The sequence below is a fragment of the Oncorhynchus mykiss genome, chromosome 19 (genome assembly GCF_057628025.1).
Source record: "Oncorhynchus mykiss isolate SJ-2025 chromosome 19, ASM5762802v1, whole genome shotgun sequence".
Taxonomy (NCBI): domain Eukaryota; kingdom Metazoa; phylum Chordata; class Actinopteri; order Salmoniformes; family Salmonidae; genus Oncorhynchus; species Oncorhynchus mykiss.
The window spans coordinates 47,645,947-47,671,868 of NC_143040.1; the positions used below are offsets into that span (position 1 = coordinate 47,645,947).

General features: G+C 41.7%; 1 protein-coding gene and 2 long non-coding RNA genes across 4 annotated transcripts in view; 2 read left to right on the top strand and 1 right to left on the bottom strand.

Moving 5' to 3' along the window:
• Positions 1-12,106, top strand: part of LOC110497780 (nucleolar protein 10) — a 33,304-nt gene extending 21,198 nt beyond the window's left edge. The window contains exons 15-21 of the mRNA XM_021574141.3: positions 3,210-3,289; positions 3,374-3,472; positions 4,991-5,083; positions 5,302-5,478; positions 5,615-5,919; positions 8,657-8,759; positions 11,484-12,106. Coding sequence (XP_021429816.2) covers positions 3,210-3,289; positions 3,374-3,472; positions 4,991-5,083; positions 5,302-5,478; positions 5,615-5,919; positions 8,657-8,759; positions 11,484-11,675 — 1,049 coding nt within the window. The 3' untranslated portion in view covers positions 11,676-12,106. The remainder of the gene's footprint in view (positions 1-3,209; positions 3,290-3,373; positions 3,473-4,990; positions 5,084-5,301; positions 5,479-5,614; positions 5,920-8,656; positions 8,760-11,483) is intronic.
• A 160-nt stretch (positions 12,107-12,266) lies between these two features.
• On the bottom strand, positions 12,267-16,571 carry LOC110497781 (uncharacterized). Of its 2 annotated transcripts, none has more exons than XR_016488949.1 (3): positions 16,123-16,571; positions 13,847-14,015; positions 12,267-13,079 (listed from the first exon to the last, which is right to left on the bottom strand). It is a non-coding gene; the product is annotated as an uncharacterized LOC110497781 (long non-coding RNA). The 2 variants fall into 2 exon arrangements; XR_002469702.3 differs by having other exon boundaries at positions 13,847-13,961; positions 16,123-16,441.
• Positions 13,877-17,151, top strand: LOC149975217 (uncharacterized). The gene is made up of 2 exons (XR_016488950.1): positions 13,877-13,985; positions 16,165-17,151. It is a non-coding gene; the product is annotated as an uncharacterized LOC149975217 (long non-coding RNA).
• The last annotated feature ends 8,771 nt before the right edge of the window (positions 17,152-25,922 follow it).

A 25,922-nucleotide genomic window follows, 5' to 3' on the forward strand; every position in this document is an offset into this window, starting at 1 on the left:
TTGTCTTCTAATGCCTCTTAAAATGAAAGTAATCCAAAAGTAACGGAAATTAATCGGATAACCTTACTGAGTTTGGGTAATCCAAAAGTTATGTTACTGATTACAATTTTGGACAGGTAACTAACTACTAACTGTAACGGATTACACTTACAAAGTAAGCTAGCCAACCCTGGTCCTTGCGTGCCACAACTCCCACACATTCCTGAATTAAAGTGGTCTTCTGGAATGAAACTAAGCAGAGATTAAAAAGCCTCATGGCAGTCACTAACTCAACTTCATTCAGGGCTTAAAGAATTGTGGGTGGAGACGGATGTTACAAAACTTTATCTAAATGCTCTCAAAAGGTGTCTTGCCAAATAGCTGAAAAGGCCAAGTTAGCCGAATCTAGCACAAAATGAAACAAGCTTTCATTACAGTCCTGTTGACAAAACTGTTTTTCTTTAGCATACACTTGATTATTAAAGTCTGTAATATGAAGTAAAAGCTTAATGATTGTAAAACCCACTGCTAAGTATATGCCTACCCTATGTTCCCTACTGTCCTGAACGTGTCAGTTTAAATGGGAACAACCAGCCTGTTGAAAGAAGCAGATGTCTGCAGATATCTGTAGTCTTATGCCATTTCCTTACAGCACATTCCAATAGGCTGATTCTCAAAGTTAAAGGGATAGTTCACCCAAATTACAAAATTACATTAGTTTCCTTACCCTTTAAGCCAGTGGTATTCAAAATCAGGTACGGTGGGGCCACCAAATTTAAATAAAACTATATTTTTGGGGGGCTGGGGAACTAGACATTAACCGTACAGATTATTTTATGGGACAATATACAAAAGTTTTGAAAAAAGATACATTTGCAAAATATAATTTCATTAAGTAAATGTATTTATTGCTTCTCTTAATTTTGATGAATATGTACTGAATTGAAGGTTATTTGTTAATGTGAAAATTAACATTTACAATATTAGATTTGTGGTGGGGTCGACACAATTTCTGGCGAAAAAAATTGTGTCCCCACTGAAAAAGGTTGAATACCACTGTTGGAAGCGGTCTATGGACAAGGTTTGACAGCAATCTATGCTTTGGTTTAGTTTCCCTGGCACTGTTCCTGGTCATAAATCCCATTCATGACATGGTACCGATATTAGCATTTTACGCGCATCATGTTCAAATCATCTATAAGTGATGTCGTTGAGCTTCACAATCAATTTTAGATACTTTCAGCTGATTTGGACATGATGCGTGAAAAATGCTAATATCGGTACCATGACTTGAATGGGGCTTTTGCCACAACTGCTAAAACGTTAGCATTTGGAAACGGTGCCAGGGAAATTATAACAAAGGAACTCCCCCACATCTGGTTGTTTAAGACTTATGTGTAATATAGTCGTTTGGGTGAACTATCTCTTTAAATAATACTCCTTACTGGGCTTGGCAATACACGTCACCAATTTGGAAGAGCACCAATATTTTATGTTTCAGGTGACATGTAGCCTGCCTCAGGGAGGTTGAATATAGAGACACTGTAAATAAAATATACACTGCTCAAAAAAATAAAGGGAACACTAAAATAACACATCCTAGATCTGAATGAATGAAATATTCTTATTAAATACTTTTTTCTTTACGTAGTTGAATGTGCTGACAACAAAATCACACAAAAATGATCAATGGAAATCAAATTTATCAACCCATGGAGGTCTGGATTTGTAGTCACAGTCAAAATTAAAGTGGAAAACCACACTACAGGCTGATCCAACTTTGATGTAATGTCCTTAAAACAAGTCAAAATGAGGCTCAGTAGTGTGTGTGGCCTCCACGTGCCTGTATGACCTCCTTACAACGCCTGGCCATGCTCCTGATGAGGTGGCGGATGGTCTCCTGAGGGATCTCCTTCCAGACCTGGACTAAAGCATCTGCCAACTCCTGGACAGTCTGTGGTGCAACGTGGCGTTGGTGGATGGAGCGAGACAAGATGTCCCAGATGTGCTCAATTGGATTCAGGTCTGGGGAACGGGCGGGCCAGTCCATAGCATCAAGGCCTTCCTCTTGCAGGAACTGCTGACACACTCCAGCCACATGAGGTCTAGCATTGTCTTGCATTAGGAGGAACCCAGGGCCAACTGCACCAGCATATGGTCTCACAAGGGGTCAGAGGATCTCATCTCGGTACCTAATGGCAGTCAGGCTACCTCTGGCGAGCACATGGAGGGCGGTGCGGCCCCCCAAAGAAATGCCACCCCACACCATGACTGACCCACCCCCAAACTGGTCATGCTGGAGGATGTTGCAGGCAGCAGAACGTTCTCCACGGCGTCTCCAGACTCTGTCACGTGCTCAGTGTGAACCTGCTTTCATCTGTGAAGAGCACAGGGCACCAGTGGTGAATTTGCCAATCTTGGTGTCCTCTGGCAAACGCCAAACGTCCTGCACGGTGTTGGGCTGTAAGCACAACCCCCACCTGTGGACGTCGGGCCCTCATACCACCCTCATGGAGTCTGTTTCTGACCGTTTGAGCAGACACATGCACATTTGTGGCCTGCTGGAGGTCATTTTGCAGGGCTCTGGCAGTGCTCCTCCTGCTCCTCCTTACACAAAGGCGGAGGTAGCGGTTCTGCTGCTGGGTTGTTGCCCTCCTACGGCCTCCTCCATGTCTCCTGATGTACTGGCCTGTCTCCTGGTAGCGCCTCCATGCTCTGGACACTACACTGACAGACACAGCAAACCTTCTTGCCACATCTCGCATTGATGTGCCATCCTGGATGAGCTGCACTACCTGAGACACTTGTGTGGGTTGTAGACTCCGTCTCATGCTACCACTAGAGTGAAAGCACCGCCAGCATTCAAAAGTGACCAAAACATCAGCCAGGAAGCATAGGAACTGAGAAGTGGTCTGTGGTCACCACCTGCAGAACCACTCCTTTATTGGGGGTGTCTTGCTAATTGCCTATAATTTCCACCTGTTGTTTATTCCATTTGCACAACAGCATGTGGAATTTATTGTCAAATCAGTGTTGCTTCCTAAGTGGACAGTTTGAATTCACAGAAGTGTGATTGACTTGGAGTTACATTGTGTTGTTTAAGTGTTCCCTTTATTTTTTTGAGCAGTGTATAAATCAACTATCATTATACAAATGTATAATGTAGCTCTTTACTCATGTTATGCAAATATGTACATTTCATGTACATATAATGTTGTGTTCAACCATAGGTCTGTCTCACCTGGTGGGATCTGCTCTCCTGCGGGCATACATGCACGGCTTCTTCATGGACATCAGACTGTACCACAAGGTAGGTTGTGTAGGTGTGTGTCTATGTTGATTGTTGATGTTACAGAGTTATGTGTTTTAAATACATTTTGTGTGATTTGTCCAGGTGAAGACCATGGCCAATCCGTTTGCCTATGAAGAGTACCGCAAGGACAAGATTCGCCAGAAGATAGAAGAGTCCAGGGCCCAGAGAGTACAAATCAAGGTGGGATGTCGTACTCTGTCTGACTGTTAAAAACATACATTCAGACAGACTGGATATGGTGACAAATGATGTTTTCTAAGAAGTATATACAGTTGAAGTCGGATGTTTACATACACTTAGGTTGGAGTCATTAAAACTCATTTTTCAACCACTCCACAAATGTCTTGTTAACAAACTATAGTTTTGGCAAGTCGGTTAGGACATCTACTTTGTGCATGACACAAGTAATTTTTCCAACAATTGTTTACAAACAGATTATTTCACTTATAATTCACAATTCCAGTGGGACAGAAGTTTACATACACTAACACGGAACCCAAACTGGCTGCGCGCATGTGCCATCGTGCATAAATGTATTTTGTCCCCGCACACCAATAGTACGCAAGTATAAACACCATGGGACCACGCAGCCATCATACTGCTCAGGAAGGAGACGCGTTCTGTCTCCTAGAGATGAACGTACTTTGGTGCGAAAAGTGCAAATCAATCCCAGAACAGCAGCAAAGGACATTGTGAAGATGCTGGAGGAAACTGGTACAAAAGTACCTATATCCACAGTAAAACGAGTCCTATATCGACATAACCTGAAAGGCCACTCAGCAAAGAAGAAGCCACTGCTCCAAAACCACCATAAAAAAGCCAGACTACGGTTTGCAACTGCACATGGGGACAAAGATCGTACTTTTTGGAGAAATGTCCTCTGATTAGATGAAACTGAAAATAGAACTGTTTGGCCATAATGCTCATCATTATGTTCGGAGGAAAAAGAAGAACACCATCCCAACCGTGAAGCATGGGGGTGGCGGCAGCATGTTGTGGGGGTGCTTTGCTGTAGGAGGAGGGACTGGTGCACTTCACAAAATAGATGGCATCATGAGGAAAGAAAATTATGTGGATATATTGAAGCAACATCTCAAGACATCAAAGCTTGGTCGCAAATGGGTCTTCCAAATGGACAATGACCCCAAGCATACTTCCAAAGTTGTGGCAAAATGGCTTAAGGACAACAAAGTCAAGGTACTGGAGTGGCCATCACAAAGCCCTGACCTCAATCCTATAGAACATTTGTGGGCAGAACTGAAAAAGCGTGTGTGAGCAAGGAGACCTACAAACCTGACTCTGTTACACCAGCTCTGTCAGGAGGAATGGGAGAAAATTCACCCAACTTATTGTGGGAAGCTTGTGGAAGGCTACACGAAACGTTTGCCCCTAGTTAAACAATTTTAAAGGCAATGCTACCAAATACTAATTGAGTGTATGTAAACTTCTGACCCACTGGGAATGTGATGAAAGAAATAAAAGTTGATATAATTAATTCTCTTTACTATTATTCTGACATTTCACATTCTTAAAATAGTGGTGATCCTAACTGACCCAAGACAGGAAATGTATACTTGGATTAAATGTTAGGATTTGTGAAAAACTGAGTTTAAATGTATTTGGCTAAGGTGTATGTAAACTTAAACTGTATAGCTAATATATTGTTTGTTGTATGAATGTTCTATGTTGCTGAGACAGAAGCTGCCCAAGGTGAACAAGGAGCTGGCTCTCAAACTGATGGAGGAGGGAGACGACGAAGCAGAACTGTCTGCCAGGAAGAAGAAGGGCAAGGTAGGAGCACATGTACCTGCACACATAGTTCACATACTACTGGTCTGGTCTACAATTGATGAAGACTTCCGAGCTGTAGGCTGGGTTTATATAGTTTTGGTTCTAAGGTAATCTAGAGGAAACTGGTATGTATATCTGAAATATACTCATCTAGCGAATGTCAGCTGCCTAAGCTGTCAAGCAAATCCTTTCTCTCACTCTCTCTGCCCCTCTGCCAGGCTCTACCCAGCATCCTTAGTGACGAGCGTTTCCAGGTGATGTTTGAGAATCCAGACTACCAGGTGGAGGAGCAGAGTGAGGAGTTCCGCCTGCTCAACCCCATTGTGTCCAAAGTGGGCCAGAAGAGGAGGAAGAAGCTGCGGCTGCTAGCCAAGCAGGCCACAGACGCCGAAAATGTAACGATGCTAGATAGCTAGCGTACTACCCCTACTGAAGTTTGACACCCACTATGAAATATGACTTTCAGTATGAACAACCTTTCTACCCTTTCTAATTCTACAATGCCACCCCCCACCTCTTCTTCCTCTGCAGGTGGAGGCAGACCAGGAAGAGGAGGAACCAGAGGGGCGTGGCAGCTCAGACGAGAGTTCTGATGATGATAAAAGCTGGGTGGACGAGGTCAGGGAGCAGCGGCGCCTCATATATGAGGAGGGGAGGGACCGCAGGCGGCAGGAGAGGAAACAGCAGGACCGCAACACCACCCTGCTGGACCAGGACTCCACCCAGAACCATGCCCAGGGCAGGAAACAGGGTCAGCAGCCCCGCTTCTTCCAGATCAAGGCTGGTGAGGAGTTCCGCAGCTTCGGGGATGTGGCGCGCAAGCAGAAATTGCAGAAGTGAGTACAGTTTGTTTTTTTTCCCAAGTGAGCTTCTGGTGATGTTCTCTAGTTTCTACGAACAACCTCTGAACCATAATATTTTGAAAAGATGCCACAGAATACTACAGCGATTGCATCAAATGCTATGGATTCTCCCATTGTTACTGTCATTCAACAGAAATAAATCACCCCTCACATGGAAATGGCACAGAGTATATAATAGGGCTGCACGATATTGGAAACAAATATGGTTTTTAACAAATATTGAGATTTATGATTTGACGTGGGATATAAACTCAGCAAAAAAAGAAACATCCCTTTTTCAGGACCCTGTCTTTCAAAGATAAGTTGTAAAAAATAAAATAACTTCACAGGTCTTCATTGTAAAGGGTTTAAACACTGTTTCCCATGCTTGTTCAATGAACCATAAACAATTAATGAACATGCACCTGTGGAACGGTCGTTAAGACACTAACAGCTTACAGACGGTAGGCAATTAAGGTCATAGTTATGTAAACTTAGGACACTAAAGAGGCCTTTCTACTGACTCTGAAAAACACCAAAAGAAAGATGCCCAGGGTCCCTGCTCATCTGTGTGAATGTGCCTTAGGCATGCTGCAAGGAGGCATGAGGACTGCAGATGAGGCCAGGGCAATCAATTGAAATGTCCGTACTGTGAGACACCTAAGACAGCACCACAGGGAGACAGGACGGACAGCTGATCATCCTCGCAGTGGCAGACTACGTGTAACACCTGCACAGGATCGGTACATCACACCCGCGGGACAGGTACAGGATTGCAACAACAACTGCCCGAGTTATACCAGGAATGCACAATCCCTCCATCAGTGTTCAGACTGTCCGCAATAGGCTGAGAGAGGCTGGACTGAGGGCTTGTAGGCCTGTTGTAAGGCAGGTCCTCACCAGACATCACCGGAAACAACGTCGCCTATGGGCACAAACCCACCGTCGCTGGACCAGACAGGACTGGCAAAAAGTGCTCTTCACTGACGAGTCGCGGTCGTGGTTGGATTTGCATTTATCGTCGAAGGAATGAGCGTTACACCGAGGCCGGTACTCTGGAGCGGGATCGATTTGGAGGTGGAGGGTCCGTCATGGTCTGTGGTGGTGTGTCACAGCATCATCGGACTGAGCTTGTTGTCATTGCAGGCAATCTCAACGCTGTGCGTTACAGTGAAGACATCTCATGTGGTACCCTTTCTGCAGGCTCATCCTGACATGACCCTCCAGCATGACAATGCCACCAGCCATACTGCTTGTTCTGTGTGTGATTTCCTGCAAGACAGGAATGTCAGTTCTGCCATGGCCAGCGAAGAACCCGGATCTCAATCCCATTGAGCACATCTGGGACCTGTTGGACGGGGGGAGGCCTAGGGCCATTCCCCTCAGAAATGTCCTGGAACTTGCAGGTGCCTTGGTGGAAGACTGGGGTAATATCAGTGGCATTGTGTTGTGTGACACAACTGTACATTTTAAAGTGGCCTTTTTATTGTCCCCAGCACAAGATGCATCTGTCTAATGATCATGCTGTTTAATCACCTTCTTATGCCACACCTGTCTTGGTTCATGAGAAATGCTCACTGACAGGGATGTAAACAAATTTAACAAACATTTAAGAGAAATAAGCTTTTTGTGCATGTAGAACATTTTTGCAATTTTTTTAAATTTCAGCTCATGAAACATGGGACCAAAACTTAGTTGTATAATTTTGTTCAGTGTACATATGACCTCAATTACCTAAACTAACCCGTACCCCCTGTGTATATAGCGTCGTTGTTGTTATATTGTTACTTTTTTTAAATATTTTTTTTACATTAGTTAGAAAATATTATCTTGCTCTGCATTGTTGGTTAAGGGCTTGTAAGTAAGCATTTCACGGTAAGGTCTACTACACCTGTTGTATTTGGTACATGTGACTGACAAATAATATTGGATTTGATCTAACAGCGAGGAGGAGGAACTATGAAAACGGATGTTACACGCGGCTGAGATGTTTCAAAATATTGCATCTACATGGATCTCTTGCGATCTGGATATTGCACATGCCTCTATTGCGATTTTGATGTGAATTTGATTCATTGTGTAGCCCTAGTTTATAAGTATTTATTTTGCCAGTACAACGATTAGCAGGGAAACGTGTGGGCCTGTGTGACTGTGTCTAAGGTGCCTGACTGTACTGAGCTCTCTACAGCAGACAGAAATGTGTGGCCTGGCCTGAGAGTCTGTCACATCCATCACTGTCTTGACAGGTGGACACATGCAGCACGTAGCAAGAAAAATGAGGACACGGGTCAAATATAGGAAGGCTCCAAATACAGGAAGGGTGTCCCAAGGTTTTCTTCACATTATGTAACACACCCTCTACTTGTGCTTCAAACTCAATTAAAAGCAATTATTTAAGTTTTTGTAGTGCACCCTACTCCCAACACTTAAAACAGACAATGAATTCACTGCAGCATTTTAAAAAAATGGTGGTCTCAAAGTGCCTTTTTTAAATTAGAATTTGTTAGTGTTTTTATTTGAAAAGTAACTCCATTGCTTTTATTCTGAGTACTTTTTAAATGAGCGAAAAATGTAATTAAAGTAACATTTAAAGTACTTTTACTTGAGTAGGATATTTAAGTACTCTTTTCTCCCCTTTTATAGGTACTGCATTTCATCACTATTGTAGTGTGTGTAAGCTGGTGATAGACCTGCCCATGTGTCCCGTATTGACATGTTATGTGTCTACTAGAGCATCACTGGAGGAGCGTCTGAAGCTGGAGGAACGTTCTGGAACAGTAAACGTGGCTGACACAGCTGTTGGCAGCAAACAGCTCACCTTCACCCTCAAGAAGGTAAGTCATGATGACACCATTACATAATAAGCCACTGAAAGGGACAACAAATGTATTTTCAAACTACGGATCTGGATCCTCGAATTCAGTAACAAACAGTTTGTCGTTGTTTTGCGTATCAGTTCGTAGACCGTGTGCCATAGAATCAGTACATCAAATCTCTTCCCAACTATTTTGCAATCTATATGGCACAGCGAACCATTTTTGTGTTCCTTAAATGAAACACAATTTTCTTTAACCAATTCTGGTCTTTAATGCAGGGCTGACGAACAAATTCCTTTTTTTTCTCTTTTTTTCCCCCTTTCCACTTGCCTCTTCCATTTATAATTTAGTTTTTCTCCTCAATTTCATGATATCCAATTGGTAGTTAGTCTTGTCCTATCGCTGCAACTCCCTTACAAGCCTTACAAGTTTGGCCAAGGGTCCCTCACATGCAGAGAGACTGTCTGCTGGTAAATCCCCTGTACTACAGCATGAGCTGGGGGTCAATGTTGATTACAGGTCTGTTAAGAGAAAGCTATAATTGTTTTGCAGAAGATCGCTTAAAGATGCACTATGCAGAAATCGCTCCGCCATTTCTTGGTTGCTAAAGTTGTAATAGGTCGCCTAATTTCAGTTTGTTACAAAACAAGCAAGTACAATGTAGACAATCATTTTACCATCTACAGGTCAGCCAACTTTTGAAGATATCTTGGAGTTAGATTTTCCCCTGGCACAATCTCTAGACAGGGGATTGGGGGTCCTACCCAGGAAGATTTTACTGTTTTAAAGCTAATTTCCTGCAATTCTGCATATTTGGACATGGCTGAAGGCCTATGACCAGGGTGGAAAATTAGGTGTATTCAGGATGCATTGAACATTAAATGAACACTCAAAATTTGACGAATTTGTTACTTTGAGATTTTGGGGGGATGTAATGTAAAGTATGCTAATATTAGCTGTAATGTTTTTTTAGGTGGTTTGACACTTTATTCAGTAATGAAAATGAGATAGGGAGACAGGCAAATGCTAGAAACAGTGGGAAGGTTGGAAACCGGGATTGACCCCTGTTCTCGGGTGTAAAGTTGTATACGACACCTACCGGGGATTGTTACCACTATTAATGGTTGATGGCAGTGGATAACCAAATTATAGATTGCAGTCTGTTTGTCCATAGACTGCTTTCAAGGTAAGGACACAAACATTTTATGTTTTGTAATTTGGGTGAGCTATCTCTTTAAAATAGGACTGGAAGAAAATCCTGCTTGCTCTCCAGGTGGGTTGGCCATCCCCGATCTATGTTTCACAAGTGCTGGGTGTTTGAAAATGTTATTGTTATAACAATACATTTCTTAAAATCGCCGAACCTTAAAGAAAAATGTAATGAATATCAATATTCAGGTGGTTTATGCCTACTAGTTGAATGTTCTTGCCATCATCTTACTCTCCATAGACAAAATATGTGTTTATGAGTTGAGTCCCCCTACCATCTCTGCCTAGCATGTGCACAATACTAAAATGTCATTTAATAAGCATTTAATATCCAATGCTTATTTGTATGACTTATTCAAAACTGTCTGTAAATAGCTGCAAAAAACTACATAGCCTCATATAATTCATTTTCAAACACAGAAGTAGGCATATCAGATTTAAAATGTGTTTACAGTGGCAGAATTGTGAAAAAGTAGAATAATAAAATAAGTGTGGGCAATAACAGCAGTGTTCTTGATGAAGCACAGTAATTACCCTATATTTTAGCCCATCGTTAAGAATGACAATTGTTTTACTGATCAGACTAAATGAAGTAAATAGCTAATAAAATCTACTGAAGACAAGATTACATAAATCTACCCCTACACTCTACCCAAATGATTTGTATATATAGAATTAAAAGTTTTTTCCTTTTGGGTTCATAATCTGTTTGACAAAATTACTTTAAAAGTTCCAAATCAGGTCACCCTACCAAACTTCCCTGCTAAAACATACTGTAGGTCTGTGTGCTGCCTTGTCATTGTCACGGCCTAAATTCCAATCACCAAACAAGGGGACTAATGCAAGTGTGGATTAAATTGACTTTAGTACATGCTGTCAAGGCTGCATTCTGAAATGGGGACGGGAGTAACAGCAAACAAAAGTGTGCTACCGTGCTTCTCTTTTTACAGTTTTATAAACTCAGGGGAGACTGTTCTTTCTCTCCATTCACCTCCGCTCTAATCTTGAGGGGCGTTTCTTTATACCATGCATCCAAACAATGATATAGATTTCACTCGTGATGTTAAATTTCAGGCGCAGATGCTCCGATTTCAAAACGATTTGGAGCACAGTTGAAAAATGAAAGAAGTACTTTTCAATGCGTGAGATGTGAGAGCGTGAGAAGTGGGTCAACTGAGTGTCTCACGGCCAATGCGTTAGAGTTGGCAGCTCTGTATCTAAACCGCTGTGAAATATATTTTCCATAACCAGAAATATTGCATTTTAAGCTGTTTGAAAGTGTATAAACCTGAAAGTAAAAGATGCAAAAACAAAACTTAAGATCAGGAAGCATAGAAATAGGGCACATAGAACAGATCTACCGCTTCTTAGACTTGCTTTCAATAAGAATGACAGATCTATAACACACATTTATATGTGAATTGGGTCAGGTTGCCCAAACAGTTATATATTGCAGCTTAAATCATACTATAATTAAAAGTATATCTTTCTCCTTTCGCTCTCTGCCTCTCCTTTCTCAATTATCTCCTTCAGTCGGAGCAGCAACAGCGGCAGCAGCAGGCGGAGCGTGATCACCACGAGGAGAGGAAGAAGCTGAGGAGGTCCGCTGGACACCTGTCGAGTGAGAGAGGCAGGGGTAGAGGTAGAGGTGGATTTAGAGGGAGGGGCGGGAGTAGAGGTGGATTTAGAGGCAGAGGAGGGAGTAGAGGCAGGGGGCACTACTGAGGTAGAGGCAGTGGTAACTGAACTACTCTCAGGGAAAATACTGAGATTAAGTAGTCCAAAGTCAAAAGAGTAACGTCTTTTCTTACAGCCATTTCCCAACCTAATTTATAATAGAATGAAACTTTGTTACCGTCTGAGAATCAAGAGGTTGTGATACAAAAGTGACCTGACCGATTGTGACCTGCCCTATAACTCCGTTATGTTGGTGGAGCTGCTATGAAAGGATACAATTTGTAATATCTGTTGGGTGCAAAATGGTGTGATTGTGTGGTGTATGCAGTTTGATCTGTGTGCATTCGTATGTCTGTGAAAGGCTCCTGACCTTCACCGTGTTTTTTTTTTCACTTCACAATCTTCATTGTTCTCTAGTGCAGACAAAACCATATCTGTATTATGCACTGTGCCTAGCCCATAAACCCTTTCTACTAAACGTATCTCCCTGGTCTGTGTTATGTTCTGATAGTAGCCTCATGGTCGATGGAAGCAGCTATCCAAAAATACGTCCAACAATTGGACACACTGAGTCACTGACTCATTCCATTCTCCGAAGAGATGCATGCATCTTTAAATGAATTACAGGTGAAGCCTCAGTTGTATGGGTAAAGGATTTGTTTTAATCAACTGACATAAGGATTAGCACCCAATAATGAATGTCTGTCCACTTGCATGACTAACAACTTTTACTTCCTTGTATAACAACACTTTCTGTGGAAATCAAACAGCCACCATTTCACTTCAGTCCAGACAAATGGGAAGAGAAAACAGAAAAGAAAAGTCCTGGGAACATGGATCCCCAATTCTTGGAAGCACCTTTCTCCGTTTGGCCACCCATCGCCCTTTCACACATGGCTGGGCCCTCTTGTCTCCTTTGATCCTGCACCTTTTGAAATGTCAGGAGGTGTTGTCCAATTCCCCCCGACCCACTCCTTTAAAACACTGTTGCCTGGGACCTCAAACTAGTTTTGCCCCGCATTCGGTCTTCAACGAGGTCCGCCATCAAAATTAGCAGACAATTGTCCTCTATCCATCATTTTTGGAATTGCCAATGCTCTCTGACTGTCTAGCTTTCATTTGGGTGATTTATTAGCAATCTGACCACAGTAAATAAACTGTATGAATGTAGGTCCGTTATCATTTCTCCACAGTTTTGATTTGTTTTTAGTAATTAAAAGTATATTGAGTTCATTCCCAGCTTTAGCCATTGTCTGCCTGCCTCTCTTGCTCTTCCTTCCCGCCTGTTTGGTGCTTACCCTTGTAACCTGGCTAGTCGCTCTTACAATTGTTATGCTCATTTGTCTTTGCCCAGATCATTGCGAGTGGAGTATGACATACAAATGTAATCCAAAGATTATAGGATGTCTGAAGAAAGTTGAAGCTGTTCATTCTACTTTCCATTGTTGGTTGCTGCAGAGTGGGATGAATAACAACAGGTGAAACAAAGAAAGGATAACTGTTAATTTACTCAAATGTCCAAGTTATGCAAGCATATCTCAAGATTCAATGGTATGATTCAAAAGGAAGGCCTTACACCATACAACAAGTTGTGTACAAGTTGTGTATAGTATAGTAAAGCGAAATAGAGGGCAGTCGGAGACTATACGGCAGGGCTCTCCAACCTTGCTCCTGGAGAGCTACTGTCCTGTAGGTTTTCGCCCCAACCCTAATCTAGCACACCCGATTGTAATAATTAGCAGGTTGAGAAGCTGAATCGGGTTGGAGCGAAAACCTACAGGAAGATGGCTCTCCAGGAACAGGGTTAGAGAGACCTGCTATACGGAAATAGTGAGGGATTATGAGTGTCTGAGGGGTTGAGGCTTGTGGTCTTCATACAGTAATGACACACATTTAAGTTAGTCAGGAACGGGAGACTCTTTCTTCATGGCACAGTTGTGTGGTGGGCAGTGGTGCATGGGGAGTTGGCAGATGATTTATGTATGTTAAGCATTACTGTGTACTTTCAGGGGTCACATAGCTGATAGCCACAGCCTACTTTTTCCTCATTGTGTTTGGGAAGAAAAGAGGAAAAGAAAGTGAGCGTGAGAGAGTGACTGCGTGTCACCACCAATGATACTTACGTAAGAGGCTCATTCAAGCCATCAACTGGGATGCTACAAAGTGAACTTTGGTTGTGTTTGTCATTTGCTAACTTATCCTCAAGACAGCAAACCTACCGACTGATGTGGGAATGGTTAGTCTGTCAAGTCTGGACAGCTGGTGACGCTTGTAGATTTTTTCATAAGGTCTTCTTTTTTGCTCGACAAAACCATCACCATGGATACGCCAGATCTAGGCCACAAGAAGTGGGTCAGGGTAAGTTGGCACTTCCTGTAGCACATCACTCTTTTTCCAAGAAATTACAAAGAAAGGAAAACGTCAGAGTAACCAATAGAATGCATTTCAGTTTAGGCTGTCTACAATCAGCTCTGATCATTGCATTGAATTCCCCATGCTCCAATGAATTGAGATGTGTACTAGCTCAAATGCTTTATTATGTAAACTAAGATGACAGTAGCTCCTTGAATAAACCTTTTAAAAGAGCTTCCAAAAATGTGTGAAAGATTGTTTCACCACAATTCCATCATTAGTTTATTGATTGAGTACCCAAATCATGGTATATATTCATCTTGAACTACCACCACAATGACTCATTCACAGCACAAGACAAGCAGTAACTTACTCAGACCAATCATTAAGAGCTCTCCATTTTGCATTGAGGCAACCAAAATGGGAATTTGGGTTGTCTCAAAGGCCAGGTTTGACCCAGTGTGCACTGCTTCTGCAGGCCACAGCAGCCCAGACAAAAGAAGCCGAGTTGGGGCTGCTTTCATAGTAATCCCCTCCACTGTGTGATTGAATGGGCCACCCTGAGAAGCAATCACACACACAAGTCACCATCTGAGCTCTGACGTGGGGTTAGGGAGGGGGCCATGGTCCATGGCCTTAAATGGGGTAGAGTGAAGAGCAGGGATCAGGGGAGAGAATGTGAATTCTAGGAAAAATAACATTTTACTTCGGACTGCTTTTTGAACCTGGGTAGTTTTTTCATCATCACTTGACCAATCTTTGTCAGTGCTTTTAAAGACCGGTCCTCTGGGGCATATGAAGATTTTAATTGGTTTAATGAGCAATCCAGTGTTCAAATGACAGCAACACCGGAGCACCCCTTTCTTGGCTTGCAGTAAAACTTAGCCTGTGGCCTAGTAACATTAGCAGTGACATTGTGTGGGAACGTTGTGACTCCAAATAATTAACCGTGTAGCCTACTTATGCTAATAAAGTACATGTGTGTACAAATCCCAATGGGGTCCGATTCTGACTCAGGAATGTATGCCTTTCCTATGCACGTCTTTCCTACACACTTCTCCTCAGTATTTGGTATTGAGACTTACTTAATCAGTCTCATAACGCGCTCTGCAGGTGTGGCTACCTTACTAGCTCTGAATACATTTCATTCAACGAATGAAAACCCTCCCACTTGCTGGCCAACAGGTTTTCTTGTGGAGTTTTCATTCATTTAAATGTACTGAAAACCTTATCTTAAGCCATCCTTTTAAATATGGTGTACCTTTTTAGTTCGTTTTTTTTGCGACAGGCTAGAATAGATAAAGAAAACAGGTGAAGAATATTAGGGATCAATGAAAGAAAGCCATCTAAATATATGCATATTGTCTCCATTTCAGCACCAATTGGTAGATGTAAAAATACTCTGATCTTGTAGATTATTTAGGTTTAGGAAAGTATTTATTAATCTTAACAACAGGTTTAGAGAGCCTGTAGACACGAAAGAAAGAACTGTGGTTTGATTCATTCTGAAAATTGCCACATTCAGTTCTTCAACTCATGGTAATGTTGGAAGATTAGTGTACATAGAAGTATAATAGGGAGAATATAGTGTACAATAGTAGGCTATATCCGCGTCTATTGCCTGCACTAACCATGGAACTGTGTGATGACACAGCCAAGTACTGTGCCGTGCGTCGGGTTCAAACTGTTACGGCTTGGTCTACACTCCATAACGATTTAATTAGCCTACGTGTCTTTTAAAATGATCAACTGTTGCCACACGGCCATGACCGCATTTACAGAGGAAGCAAATGATGGTAAGCGAAACACATGGAATGACAATGTAGGCTATACCAACTGAAGGGAACTAACAGTAAATTGGCAGCAACATATCTGTAGACACCTCCGCCACACCTTCATTTATTCGATCTCCACCCAAAACGCACGCTATACTCATGCTTAAATTCAAGATCGGAATATGCGTAGAGAAAAGTGCATAAAAAGGAAACTACGTTCCATTTACGCAAGCTTAACTTGGGTCGGAATCAGGCTGGCACCATGTGAATGCCTTCCAAGACTTTAAAAAACACTTGATCAATCAAGAGAGGAGAAGCTTTCAAATGCTTTTATGGACGAAAACATTTTCCCTTTCTTAATCTCTCACCTTCTCTCTCCGATCCCTCTTTTGTCTCATCTCCTCTTCCAGAACGATGGATGGAGCGGAATGTTTTGATGCGGATAATTTTCCCCTACTTTCCCACATGGCGTGTGGATGGAGAGAATGATCTCACTGCTGTCTTGGCATCTCTCATACCTCAGCTACTGCCTTCCTCCCTCCAGCACAGCTAGAGGACCCAGACAGCTCAACCTTTATGAACCGTTAACAAGTGATAAAATATATCCCATGAAAAAAAACGCCATTGCTTTAAGGCAAAGCTAACGCTGGATGACCCAGACTTGAAAGGCCCAGTGAGAGATGCCTCAAAGATGAAAGCATTGTGACTGTCAACCAGGGCAGGGATAAATGATGAGTTGGCAGAAAAGGCCAACTCATCATCAACTCAGACTGAGTGGCATGGACTGCTAAAGGTTAAATATATCCAGTCAAGTGTCACAAAATCCAACCTGATTGTTTCACTGTGACCTGGTTTTGTGATTCATCCTTTTTTAAACCAAGGTTTATTCTGAAAGCAAATTCAAACTTGGTTTAAACAAGGATGAACAACAAAAGAAGTTCAATTTGATTCCAGCTCCCTTCCACTCTTTTAAACAGTAAGATTTAAGCCAGAGGGTATTTCTCACGGTGCATTTCATATATGCATATGTACATTGCAGATGCTATTAAGGTTTGTGTTCTGCCGAAGACTGGCAAGTCAGTGGTGCAGCTCTGTACATTTGAGTATGCATGCAGCATGCTGTTGTTCATCATTGAGCAAATGTGCATTAGCGCACTTTCCAAATGAATGTATTGCAATGAAACTGACAGGTAGTGTGGCTTGAACACTCAACCTTCTGGCCCGAAGCCCAGCGGACCATCGACTGTGCCACAAAAGCATGCTGAAGTGGCAGAGTCGATATCCACGCTTAAAAACACAGGGCCACTACAGTACAGTGCAATCGGAAAGTATTCAGACACCTTAAATGTATCCACATTTTGTTACGTTACTGCCTTATTATAAAATTAATTAAATTGCTTTTTTTCACTCGTCAATCTACTACACACAATACCCCATAAAAAAATATGACATTTACAGACCCTTCACTCTGTACTTTGAAGCACCTTTGGCAACGATTACAGCCTTGTCTTCTTGAGTATGGCGCTACAAGCTTGGCACACCTGTATTTGGGGAGTTTCTCCCATTCTCTGCAGATCCTCTCAAGTTCTGTCAGGTTGGATGGCGAGTGTTGCTGCACAGCTATTTTCCGGTCTCTCGAGATGTTTGATCAGGTTCAAGTCAGGGCTCTGACTGGGCCACTCAAAGACAGAAACTTGTCCCAAAGCCACTCCTGCGTTGTCTTGGCTGTGTGCTTAGGTTCATTGTCCTGTTGGAAAGTGAACCTTTGCCCCAGCCTGAGGCCCTAAGCACTCTGGAGCTGGTTTTTACCAAGGATCTCTCTGTACTTGGCTCCGTTCATTTTCCCTCAATCCTGACTAGTCTCACAGTCCCTGCCACTGAAAAACATCCCCACAGCATGATGCTGCCACCATCAGAGAAAGAGGGAGGTAGTATGGTAGTGGGAGGACATGGCCTAGATGCCAATACCCTAAAAGGGACTCCTTTCCTCTGCTTAAGGGCCAGTTATGAGTGAGAACTCATGAGAGAACATATGGGATGTGCTAGGTGCTTCAGGTTTAGTAGTAGCTAGCAGTGCACTCCAGATGCCTCAAGGAAGGACTTTAGGTAGCAGCACCACCCCCAAACAACACTTCTCACGTTTTGTGTGACTGGGGGTAATTTATGAACATCTTCCAATCATCTTCGTTCCCTTTCCCAATGAATGAGTAGTTGTAACATCCAACTGACACACTTCCACACTCAACCCCCCCCCCCCCACACACACACACACTCCGTCCCAAATGTAGAACACTGGAATTTTACAGAGATTGTTTGGAGCAGGAGGATGGGTTGGGGTTGTCATAATAAATATTTTGGGATTTTGCCAGCAGTGGTTTAATCAGAGACGATGCATGCTCATCATGGGAAGGTTGGGAAATAGTGGGCGTAGACAAAAGTTAATGACGTGTGTCTACGAAGGAAATACCAAAAAGATGAGGTGTGTGTGTGTGATCTCTGGGATGAAGTCACGCAAGGAAAGACTTCACGCCAAAAAGAGAACTGAACCAGGATAAATTTAATCTGGGCTGAATTTCTACAGCAGATGTTTGTCCAGAGGCATACTCGTTGAGTCGTAATAAAGGATTGTGTTGTCTTTATGGAGGATCATGTTCTAACCCCTACAGTACTAATAAAATGTATATAGGTTTGCACATTCTTTGTACACATGCTGTAATGTGTTTCTGTGTGAGGTCTGTGTGTGTACCTTTGTGGATGTTTGTGTGTCTGTGGGTGTGCTTGTGCTTATACGTGGATGTGTGTGTTTGTGCAATTATTTCTTGTTTGGTTACGTTGAATGATCCAAAACAGTACAGTGCTGAAGAGGAACATGAAATAAGGAAGCTCAATTCAACTTTATTCTTCAACAGTAAACAATGCGGGCAACAACAACACAACATGACAAAGACACTTTCACCGGTTGAAATTCCAATGTAATATACCAAAACAAAACAAACTATGCAAGATTTAGTGTACATGGAGTAGGATTCTATTGCGTTGACAGGCACGACTCAGGCCCGCCCGTATGTGCACCATAACCAATCAGAGTTGCAGTAAGCCTATTTTTAAATAACCATTGCCATATATGGATCAGTGCCGTTCACTTTGAACTGTACTGTGTTTTAGGCTACAGTATGAGTGGTCACAAGTACATGTGCTTGTTTTGAGATCGAAGTGAGTTCTGCATGTAGCCATGTGTGCACATTTGTTCATATTCTTTGCTTGTTAGTGAGTTATTAGCCCAGTTATAGCTACTTTCTAGTCAACAATGGGGGAGTGGTTGCCTCCAACAAGAATACCAAATGTGTGCATTTCTAGCCATCTTTGAAAAGCTAGAAATAGTTTTTTTTTATGTCTTAAAGGGGAAGTGTATTTTGAGACGGTCTTGAATTAACTAAGTAGACAATAGGTAGAGCGTAGCATAATTTGTCTGATTTTCTGTAATAATGGTATGGAATTGAGTTTTATTTTGCGAAGTGGTTTCTTGCATCAAACACAACATTTTCAGTCACCCTCCTTGTCTGAAAGGTTAATGTCAAGCCCTGCATGTTTTTCTTTCAAAGTTTAATGTATTGTAGGCATTGAACACCACATATTGGCTGCTACTGTGGGCTGAATGATATGTCCATGTTAAAATGTTGTCCTCTGTTAAAACTGTGTGGCGTTCACAGTAATCACATGCCGAAAGTTGCACAACATTTTCACAACATTCATGTTTGCACTCAGCAGACCTGAAATTGGCTCAGTGCCAGGAAAATTGAGGGAACATTACTCACCACCACTGTTGGGTAAGTACCACCTCCCTGCGTCACCCATTGACTCATGCAATGTGAGTGTGTACACACAATGACTCCTGCTCTTCCGGTTGTGAAAGCAATCACAACTTGAAACAGTGAAAAATTGCCGGGTAGAAAATCTGGGTAGACAAAGACATCCCAAGAAGTTTTAGGTCAAAGATTTTATGGTTGAGTGAAATCAGTGTGAACCCCAACCCACACATCTCTCTCTCTCTCTCTCTCTCTTTAAACATTCTCTGGTGTTGAGGTAGAACTGGAGAGACTGAAACATGTTTCTTTTCATACCTTTTTTTATTTTATACTTACCAGAGCAATGGAAACGACCTACAGCCAGCCGCAAGCTACCCACCCAGATCTGTTTGTGTGTGAGCGAAAGAGAGAGAGAGAAGAAATTATAAAAGCAAGTACCTAACCACACTGCAACTGAGGAAATTATTTAGCAAAGGGGAGATTATCCAACACATTTTACAACTAATGCAGGGAAGATAATTGTTGATCATTTTGTTGGTCACAAATAAAACTACCTTGGCACAGGATAATGGGAACTGAGGACAATGAAGAGATTGTAAAACAGAAAACACATAGCTTTTAAGATTTTAAGTAAGTCACTTTGGGTGATATTTCTGCTTTCACTTTTAAAAAATTGTCAGGAGGACACAGCTGGGTAAATAAATCAAACTTAAATTAACTGGCCACTAGTGACGTAGTGTCATAGCTACTATGTTGCCAGAGCATGATGTACACACATGGGGCAGAGGGTTCTTGAGTGCAAAGATAGGATCACTTGTGTATCAGCGCACACTTAGTGGTTGTCAAACACACCTCATCACTGCCAAATGGTCATTAGGTCAGGCTGCATTAATTGGCTCACCTCATAAGATCTCATCTTACCTGTCTTGATTCTAACACATTCTCTGATCAAACCAGGCCAATGCTTCATAACATATAGTAATTTCATAATAAAGCCTAACAATGGCTATCCATGTTGCCTTGCTCTGACTCTTAAGTTAAAACTTGTGAAAGAGTGCATGCCTCTTTTCCATTACAGGCAATAAGTTGATGCTATAGTTGTTGTGACAGCATTCACAGCTCAGACTAATCTTTTTGGTTTAACAGAGATCTACTACTTAGCAAGAAGAGAGAGAGGGATAGAGAGAGAAAAAAGAAGCAAATGTGGGTCCGTTTGCTTTGTGACCCCGTATCAGCATGTGACACAAAGCCCACCTGTTTACGTCAGAGATTCACGGGAGATCTCCTTGTCATGGACAAACGCAACCCTAAACATGCGTGCAGAACTCAAGCCATCGTAATTATTCAAAGCACAAGGCACAACAACTGTTTGTGCTTAAACTACTGGTTTGGGTTTACTGTTCATGTGAGATGAAGATGAGGATGTATTTTGTGAAACTGGGCCAACATTCACAAGTTATTAAGTTAAAGACTCTGTCCACTGAAAAATTAAACAGACCGTTTAAAAAATGCTTTATTTCCTCATAGAGAATGATGTCATCCTGCCTTATTGGCTGAGCTGTCCAATCAGCGGTCTACTCGCGTTAATATTTTTAATTGGGATACGCCCACACCATTCCAACACAGAAAAGCTGCTTTTTAACATACTTTTCCTTCCAAAATATGGTAATTGAGTATTTCACTCGTATTGTAATTATAGGTAATATTTCATAGAAATCTGGAAACACTGGACAACTACTTTAACATTCAAAGACTAAATCCTCTTGAAATCTGTGCATGTAGCTGAGGCACACAAAATAAGCATTACATATTGTGTAAGGCTTGTCCCATCATACCATGGCAATTCATACCATCATACCGCAAGAATCTGAAAGTATGTGGTGCAACAGTGTGTGTCTGTGTCCTGCTGTAAATGAGGTAACTATTCTGTGTTTTGTTCAAGATGTACAGAATACACACACACACAGAATACACACACAAACACCATGTGCCCTGACTGTACAGCTGTGTATCTTGTGGGCTGCCCTTGTGCTAAATCATCACTTTTGTGTAAGGCCTAGCTACAGGGTTGGGCCACAACAAACCACTGAAGCGATAACAGAGACTCTATATACCAGGGAGAGAGAGATAGATGGAAAGTAGGCTACAAGAGGAAGGGGAAAACACAACGAGAGAGAACCAGAAGGAGAGCGAGAAATAAAGAGTGAGGAAGATAAGACGAGGGGACATTCCTTTGCCTAAACTCAGGGTCGCTACGGCTGCACACTCCGTATCCCATGACCCTGCCATTTTAAACAAGCAGATACATGTACAGTGCCTTCAGAAAGTATTCATACCCCTTGTTCATTCCACATTTTGTTGTTACAGCCCTGAATTCAAAATGGATTAAATATATTTTGTTTTATAACCCATCCACACACAATATCCAATAATGGCAAAGTGAAAACATTAAAAAAATTGTCATTTTTTGCAAATGTATTGAAAATTAAATACAGAAATACCTAATTTACATAAGTATTCACACCCCTGAGCCAATACTTTTTAGAAGCACCTTTGGCAGCAATTACAGCTGTGAGTCTTTCTGGGTAAGTCTCTAAGAGCTTTCCACACCTGGATTGTTGAAAAAAAAAAAATATTATTCTTTTTAAAATTCTTCAAGCTCTGTCAAATTGGTTGTTGATAATTGCTAGACAACCATTTTCAGGTAGTGCCATAGATTTTCAAGTAGACTTAAGTCAAAACTATAACTCGGCCACTCAGGAACATTCACTGTCTTCTTGGTAAACAAATCCAGCGTAGATTTGGCCTTGTGTTTTAGGTTATTATCCTGCTGAAAGGTTAATTAATCTCCCATTATCTGGTGGAAAGCAGACTGAACAAGGGTTTCCTCTAGGATTTTGCCTGTGCTTAGCTCCATTCCATTGATTTGTTTATGCTGAAAAACTCCCGAGTCCTTAACGATTACAAGTATACCCATAGCATGATGCAGCCACCACTGTGCTTGAAAATATGGAGAGTGGTACTCAGTACTGTGTTGTATTGGATTTGCCCCAAACATAACACTTTGTATTCAGGGCATAAAGTTAATTGCTTTGCCACATGTTTTGCAGTATTACTTTGGTGCATTGTTGCAAACAGAATACATATTTTGGAATATTTTTATTATGTTCTTTTCACTCTGTTAATTAGGTTACTATTGTGGAGCAACTACAATATTGTTGATCCATCCTCAGTTTTCTCTTATCACAGCCATTCAACTCTGTAACTGTTTTAGTCACCATTGGCCTCGTGGTGAAATTCCTCTCCGTTAACTGAGTTAAGAAGGACGTCTGTATCTTTGTAGTGACTGGGTGTATTGATACACCATCCAAAGTGTAATTATTAACTTTGCCATGCTCAAAGGGATATTCACTGTCTTCTTTTTTCTTTTACCTATCTACCAATAGGTGTCCTTCTTTGCGAGGCATTGGAAAACCTCCCTGGTCTTTGTGGTTGAATCTGTGTTTGAAATTCGCTGCTCGAATAAGAGGGACTTTACAGATAATTGTATGTGTGGAGTACAGCGATGAGCTAGTCATTCAAAAATCATGTTACACACGATTTTGCACGCACAATGAGTACATGCAACTTATTATGTGACTTAAGCACATTTTTACTGATTAACTTATTTAGGCTTCCAATAACAAAGGTGTTGAATACTTATTGACTCAAGACATTTCAGATTTAGATTTTTTATTCATTTGTAAAGAAAATGAATATTCCACTTTGACAGTATGGGGAGATCAGTGACAAAAAAATCTAAATGTAATCAATTTTAAATTCAGGCTGTAGCATAACAAAATGTGGAAAAAGAGTGTGAATACTTTCTGAAGGCACTGTATATGTGGTAAACCGAGGCCTACTTCCTGCTCAGGAGCCATGTGTGCTTCGGGGTGGTGGGCGTCATCCGCCAGAACAAAATGAGAAGCAAGGGTAGGGGTGGCAGCAGGGCTTCCCACCAATGAAGGATGTAAAAAGAGCCACAACTGGAGCATAGCAGATTGTTTTGTCTGGTTTGCCCTTGCAGACATTCCTCCACCCCTTCCTCTATTCCACTTTTTTATTCCATTGAGAAAAACAGTGAGGTTCTTGGGGTTTCAATGCTAGTTTAAAGAATGACTCCATATGCTAGACAGGCGGTGAATCTGAACGTCTGAATGGAAACCAACTCATGGTCATGAAAAGAGAAGATGCCAATTTGATTGTGGCCCATTTTGATCTGGAGAACCCATTTCACAAAACCGCAGATATGTAGTCTTCATGATGCTTGAGAGGCTTTGAACCGACACCAGCCTCTTAAAAGTGGAATGCCAATGTTTCCAGAAGTGCTATTGGGTCAATAATGACCAAATTCTTAATTTTCCCAAGAATGATGTCTACTCCCAACCCCAAAGTCTCTGAAAGCTCAAATTGGGCTGGTGGCAGCATGGAAAAGTGGTTAATCTGTTATTTTCAGGAATCTCTAGGACTTGAAGATCGCGGTCTCTTACTGAAGTTTTTACAGTGTTATTCATACAATTCCCTTGACAAATTTAGTTTCTGTTCAAGGAAAAGTTACTAGTACAAATCTACAACATAATGTGATACTTCTAAGCTGAAATAGCAACTAAATCAGTTTTGAACATGTTACACTAAGCTCACGAAGTCAGCATCTTGTGGAAAAAAATTACAATGATAAGATAAGTACTTTTGATTCTGATAGGTCACACTGACCCCTAACACTAAGTGACACAGCGACAAACCCAGTGCAGTAAAGGGTATTTTCAGGGAGAGGGAGAAGGGAGAGTTGACGACTCAGTTATTGGGTTAAATGGCCAACTGTCCTCCTGTCCTGACTAGACCTGGTCAGGAATAGGAGGAGGTAAGTGAGGTTTACTGCAGTTTAACTGAGGATTGCTAGGCTTAATCTCCTGCTGCTTGGGTAGTTTTCAGTGGGACCTGCTGTCACTGCGGGCAGGAGACGGTTGCAGATCACCAACAGGCCAGACAACTAAGCATCAAGGTCACTGTCTACATGTGACTGTAGCCTACTGTATCAGCACATCTTGTAGGAATTATTCCGAGAGGCTATCTGCATTTTGCAATTACCGCACTTCCTTTCAAAATACATTTGTAGATTAGTCCACCTATTTTGAGTGTGGATTTCCACTCTCCCCTTATTGCTCAACCACAGTGCCTGGGTCAGGCCAGGTTGGTCTCAGTGACCCCTAGACATACTTCCAGAGAGGCCTATCTGGCACAGCACAGAGGCACACAGTCAGCAGTTACAGTTCTACAGCAGACAGCTGATGCATTAGTCTGCAGGGCTGCTTTTATGTGTCATGTATAACAATACCAAGTCAGTCACTGAATGATTAGATGGATCAATACCAGGGCATTCAGGACTGAGCCAGCATAAGATGCTGCTACTCTGGGCATACTCACCAGGCAGCCTCTATGTATAGTAAGCTATGCTTCAGTGAATTTGCTTTAGAAATGTTTTTCTCTTGGAAAAATCCTGAATTGTTCTTAATAGTACATTGACCAGTATGAGAAACCAGCCCATGTGTCACTTTGACTTTGGATGCTGTCCAGATATGCCAAATCTGACCCACTTTCAAATGAAAGTGTGCAATGACCATCAGGGGTGTGAGGACAAATAGAGGTGATGTCAGAAAATAAGGAATTCCAGAGGCATCAGAAAAAATATGTCACCCCTGAATCATGAAAGGTTGGCCAAATTAGTCATTACACTGCCCTAAAAGCAAATGTGAAAAATACTTTTTAAATTGTTTATTTTTTTACATCTTCAGAACAAGGGAAGCTCAGTTATGGAACAGATGCTGACTGGATCCTGGCAAGCGTTCTTGTTTGCCTGGTGGCTCTCTAGCTCAAGGCACAATATCAGCCAAGACTAAACCATCTTCAGAATCTGTTTAAAGTTGTACAATTTAAATACTAAAAACAGCTGTGTTTCAATTATATTAGTCTGCAAAGTAGCTTACAATTTGGTTTAGGCTATACATTTCAAAGGCATTGCGCCAGTAAATGAAGAGATTGCTATATATGGCCATGGTTAGAAGGGATACATCTTTTGTTAAATTTACGACAAAGGTTTTTTTTTTTTAATGCATTTTAGCAAACCCTAACTGTTTTCCTAAACTTAACCTAATTCTCATAACCTGCTACGAAAAGTCAAATCACAAAAGCTATAGTCAGTACCAGTTTTTTTTAATCTAACATTCCACTCCTTGTTATTGCCAGGAAGGAGCGGCAGGGAGTGGAATGTAAGGTAAAGAGACTGGTACTCAGGCTACAAAAGCAGTATCCCATCTAGTAAAAAC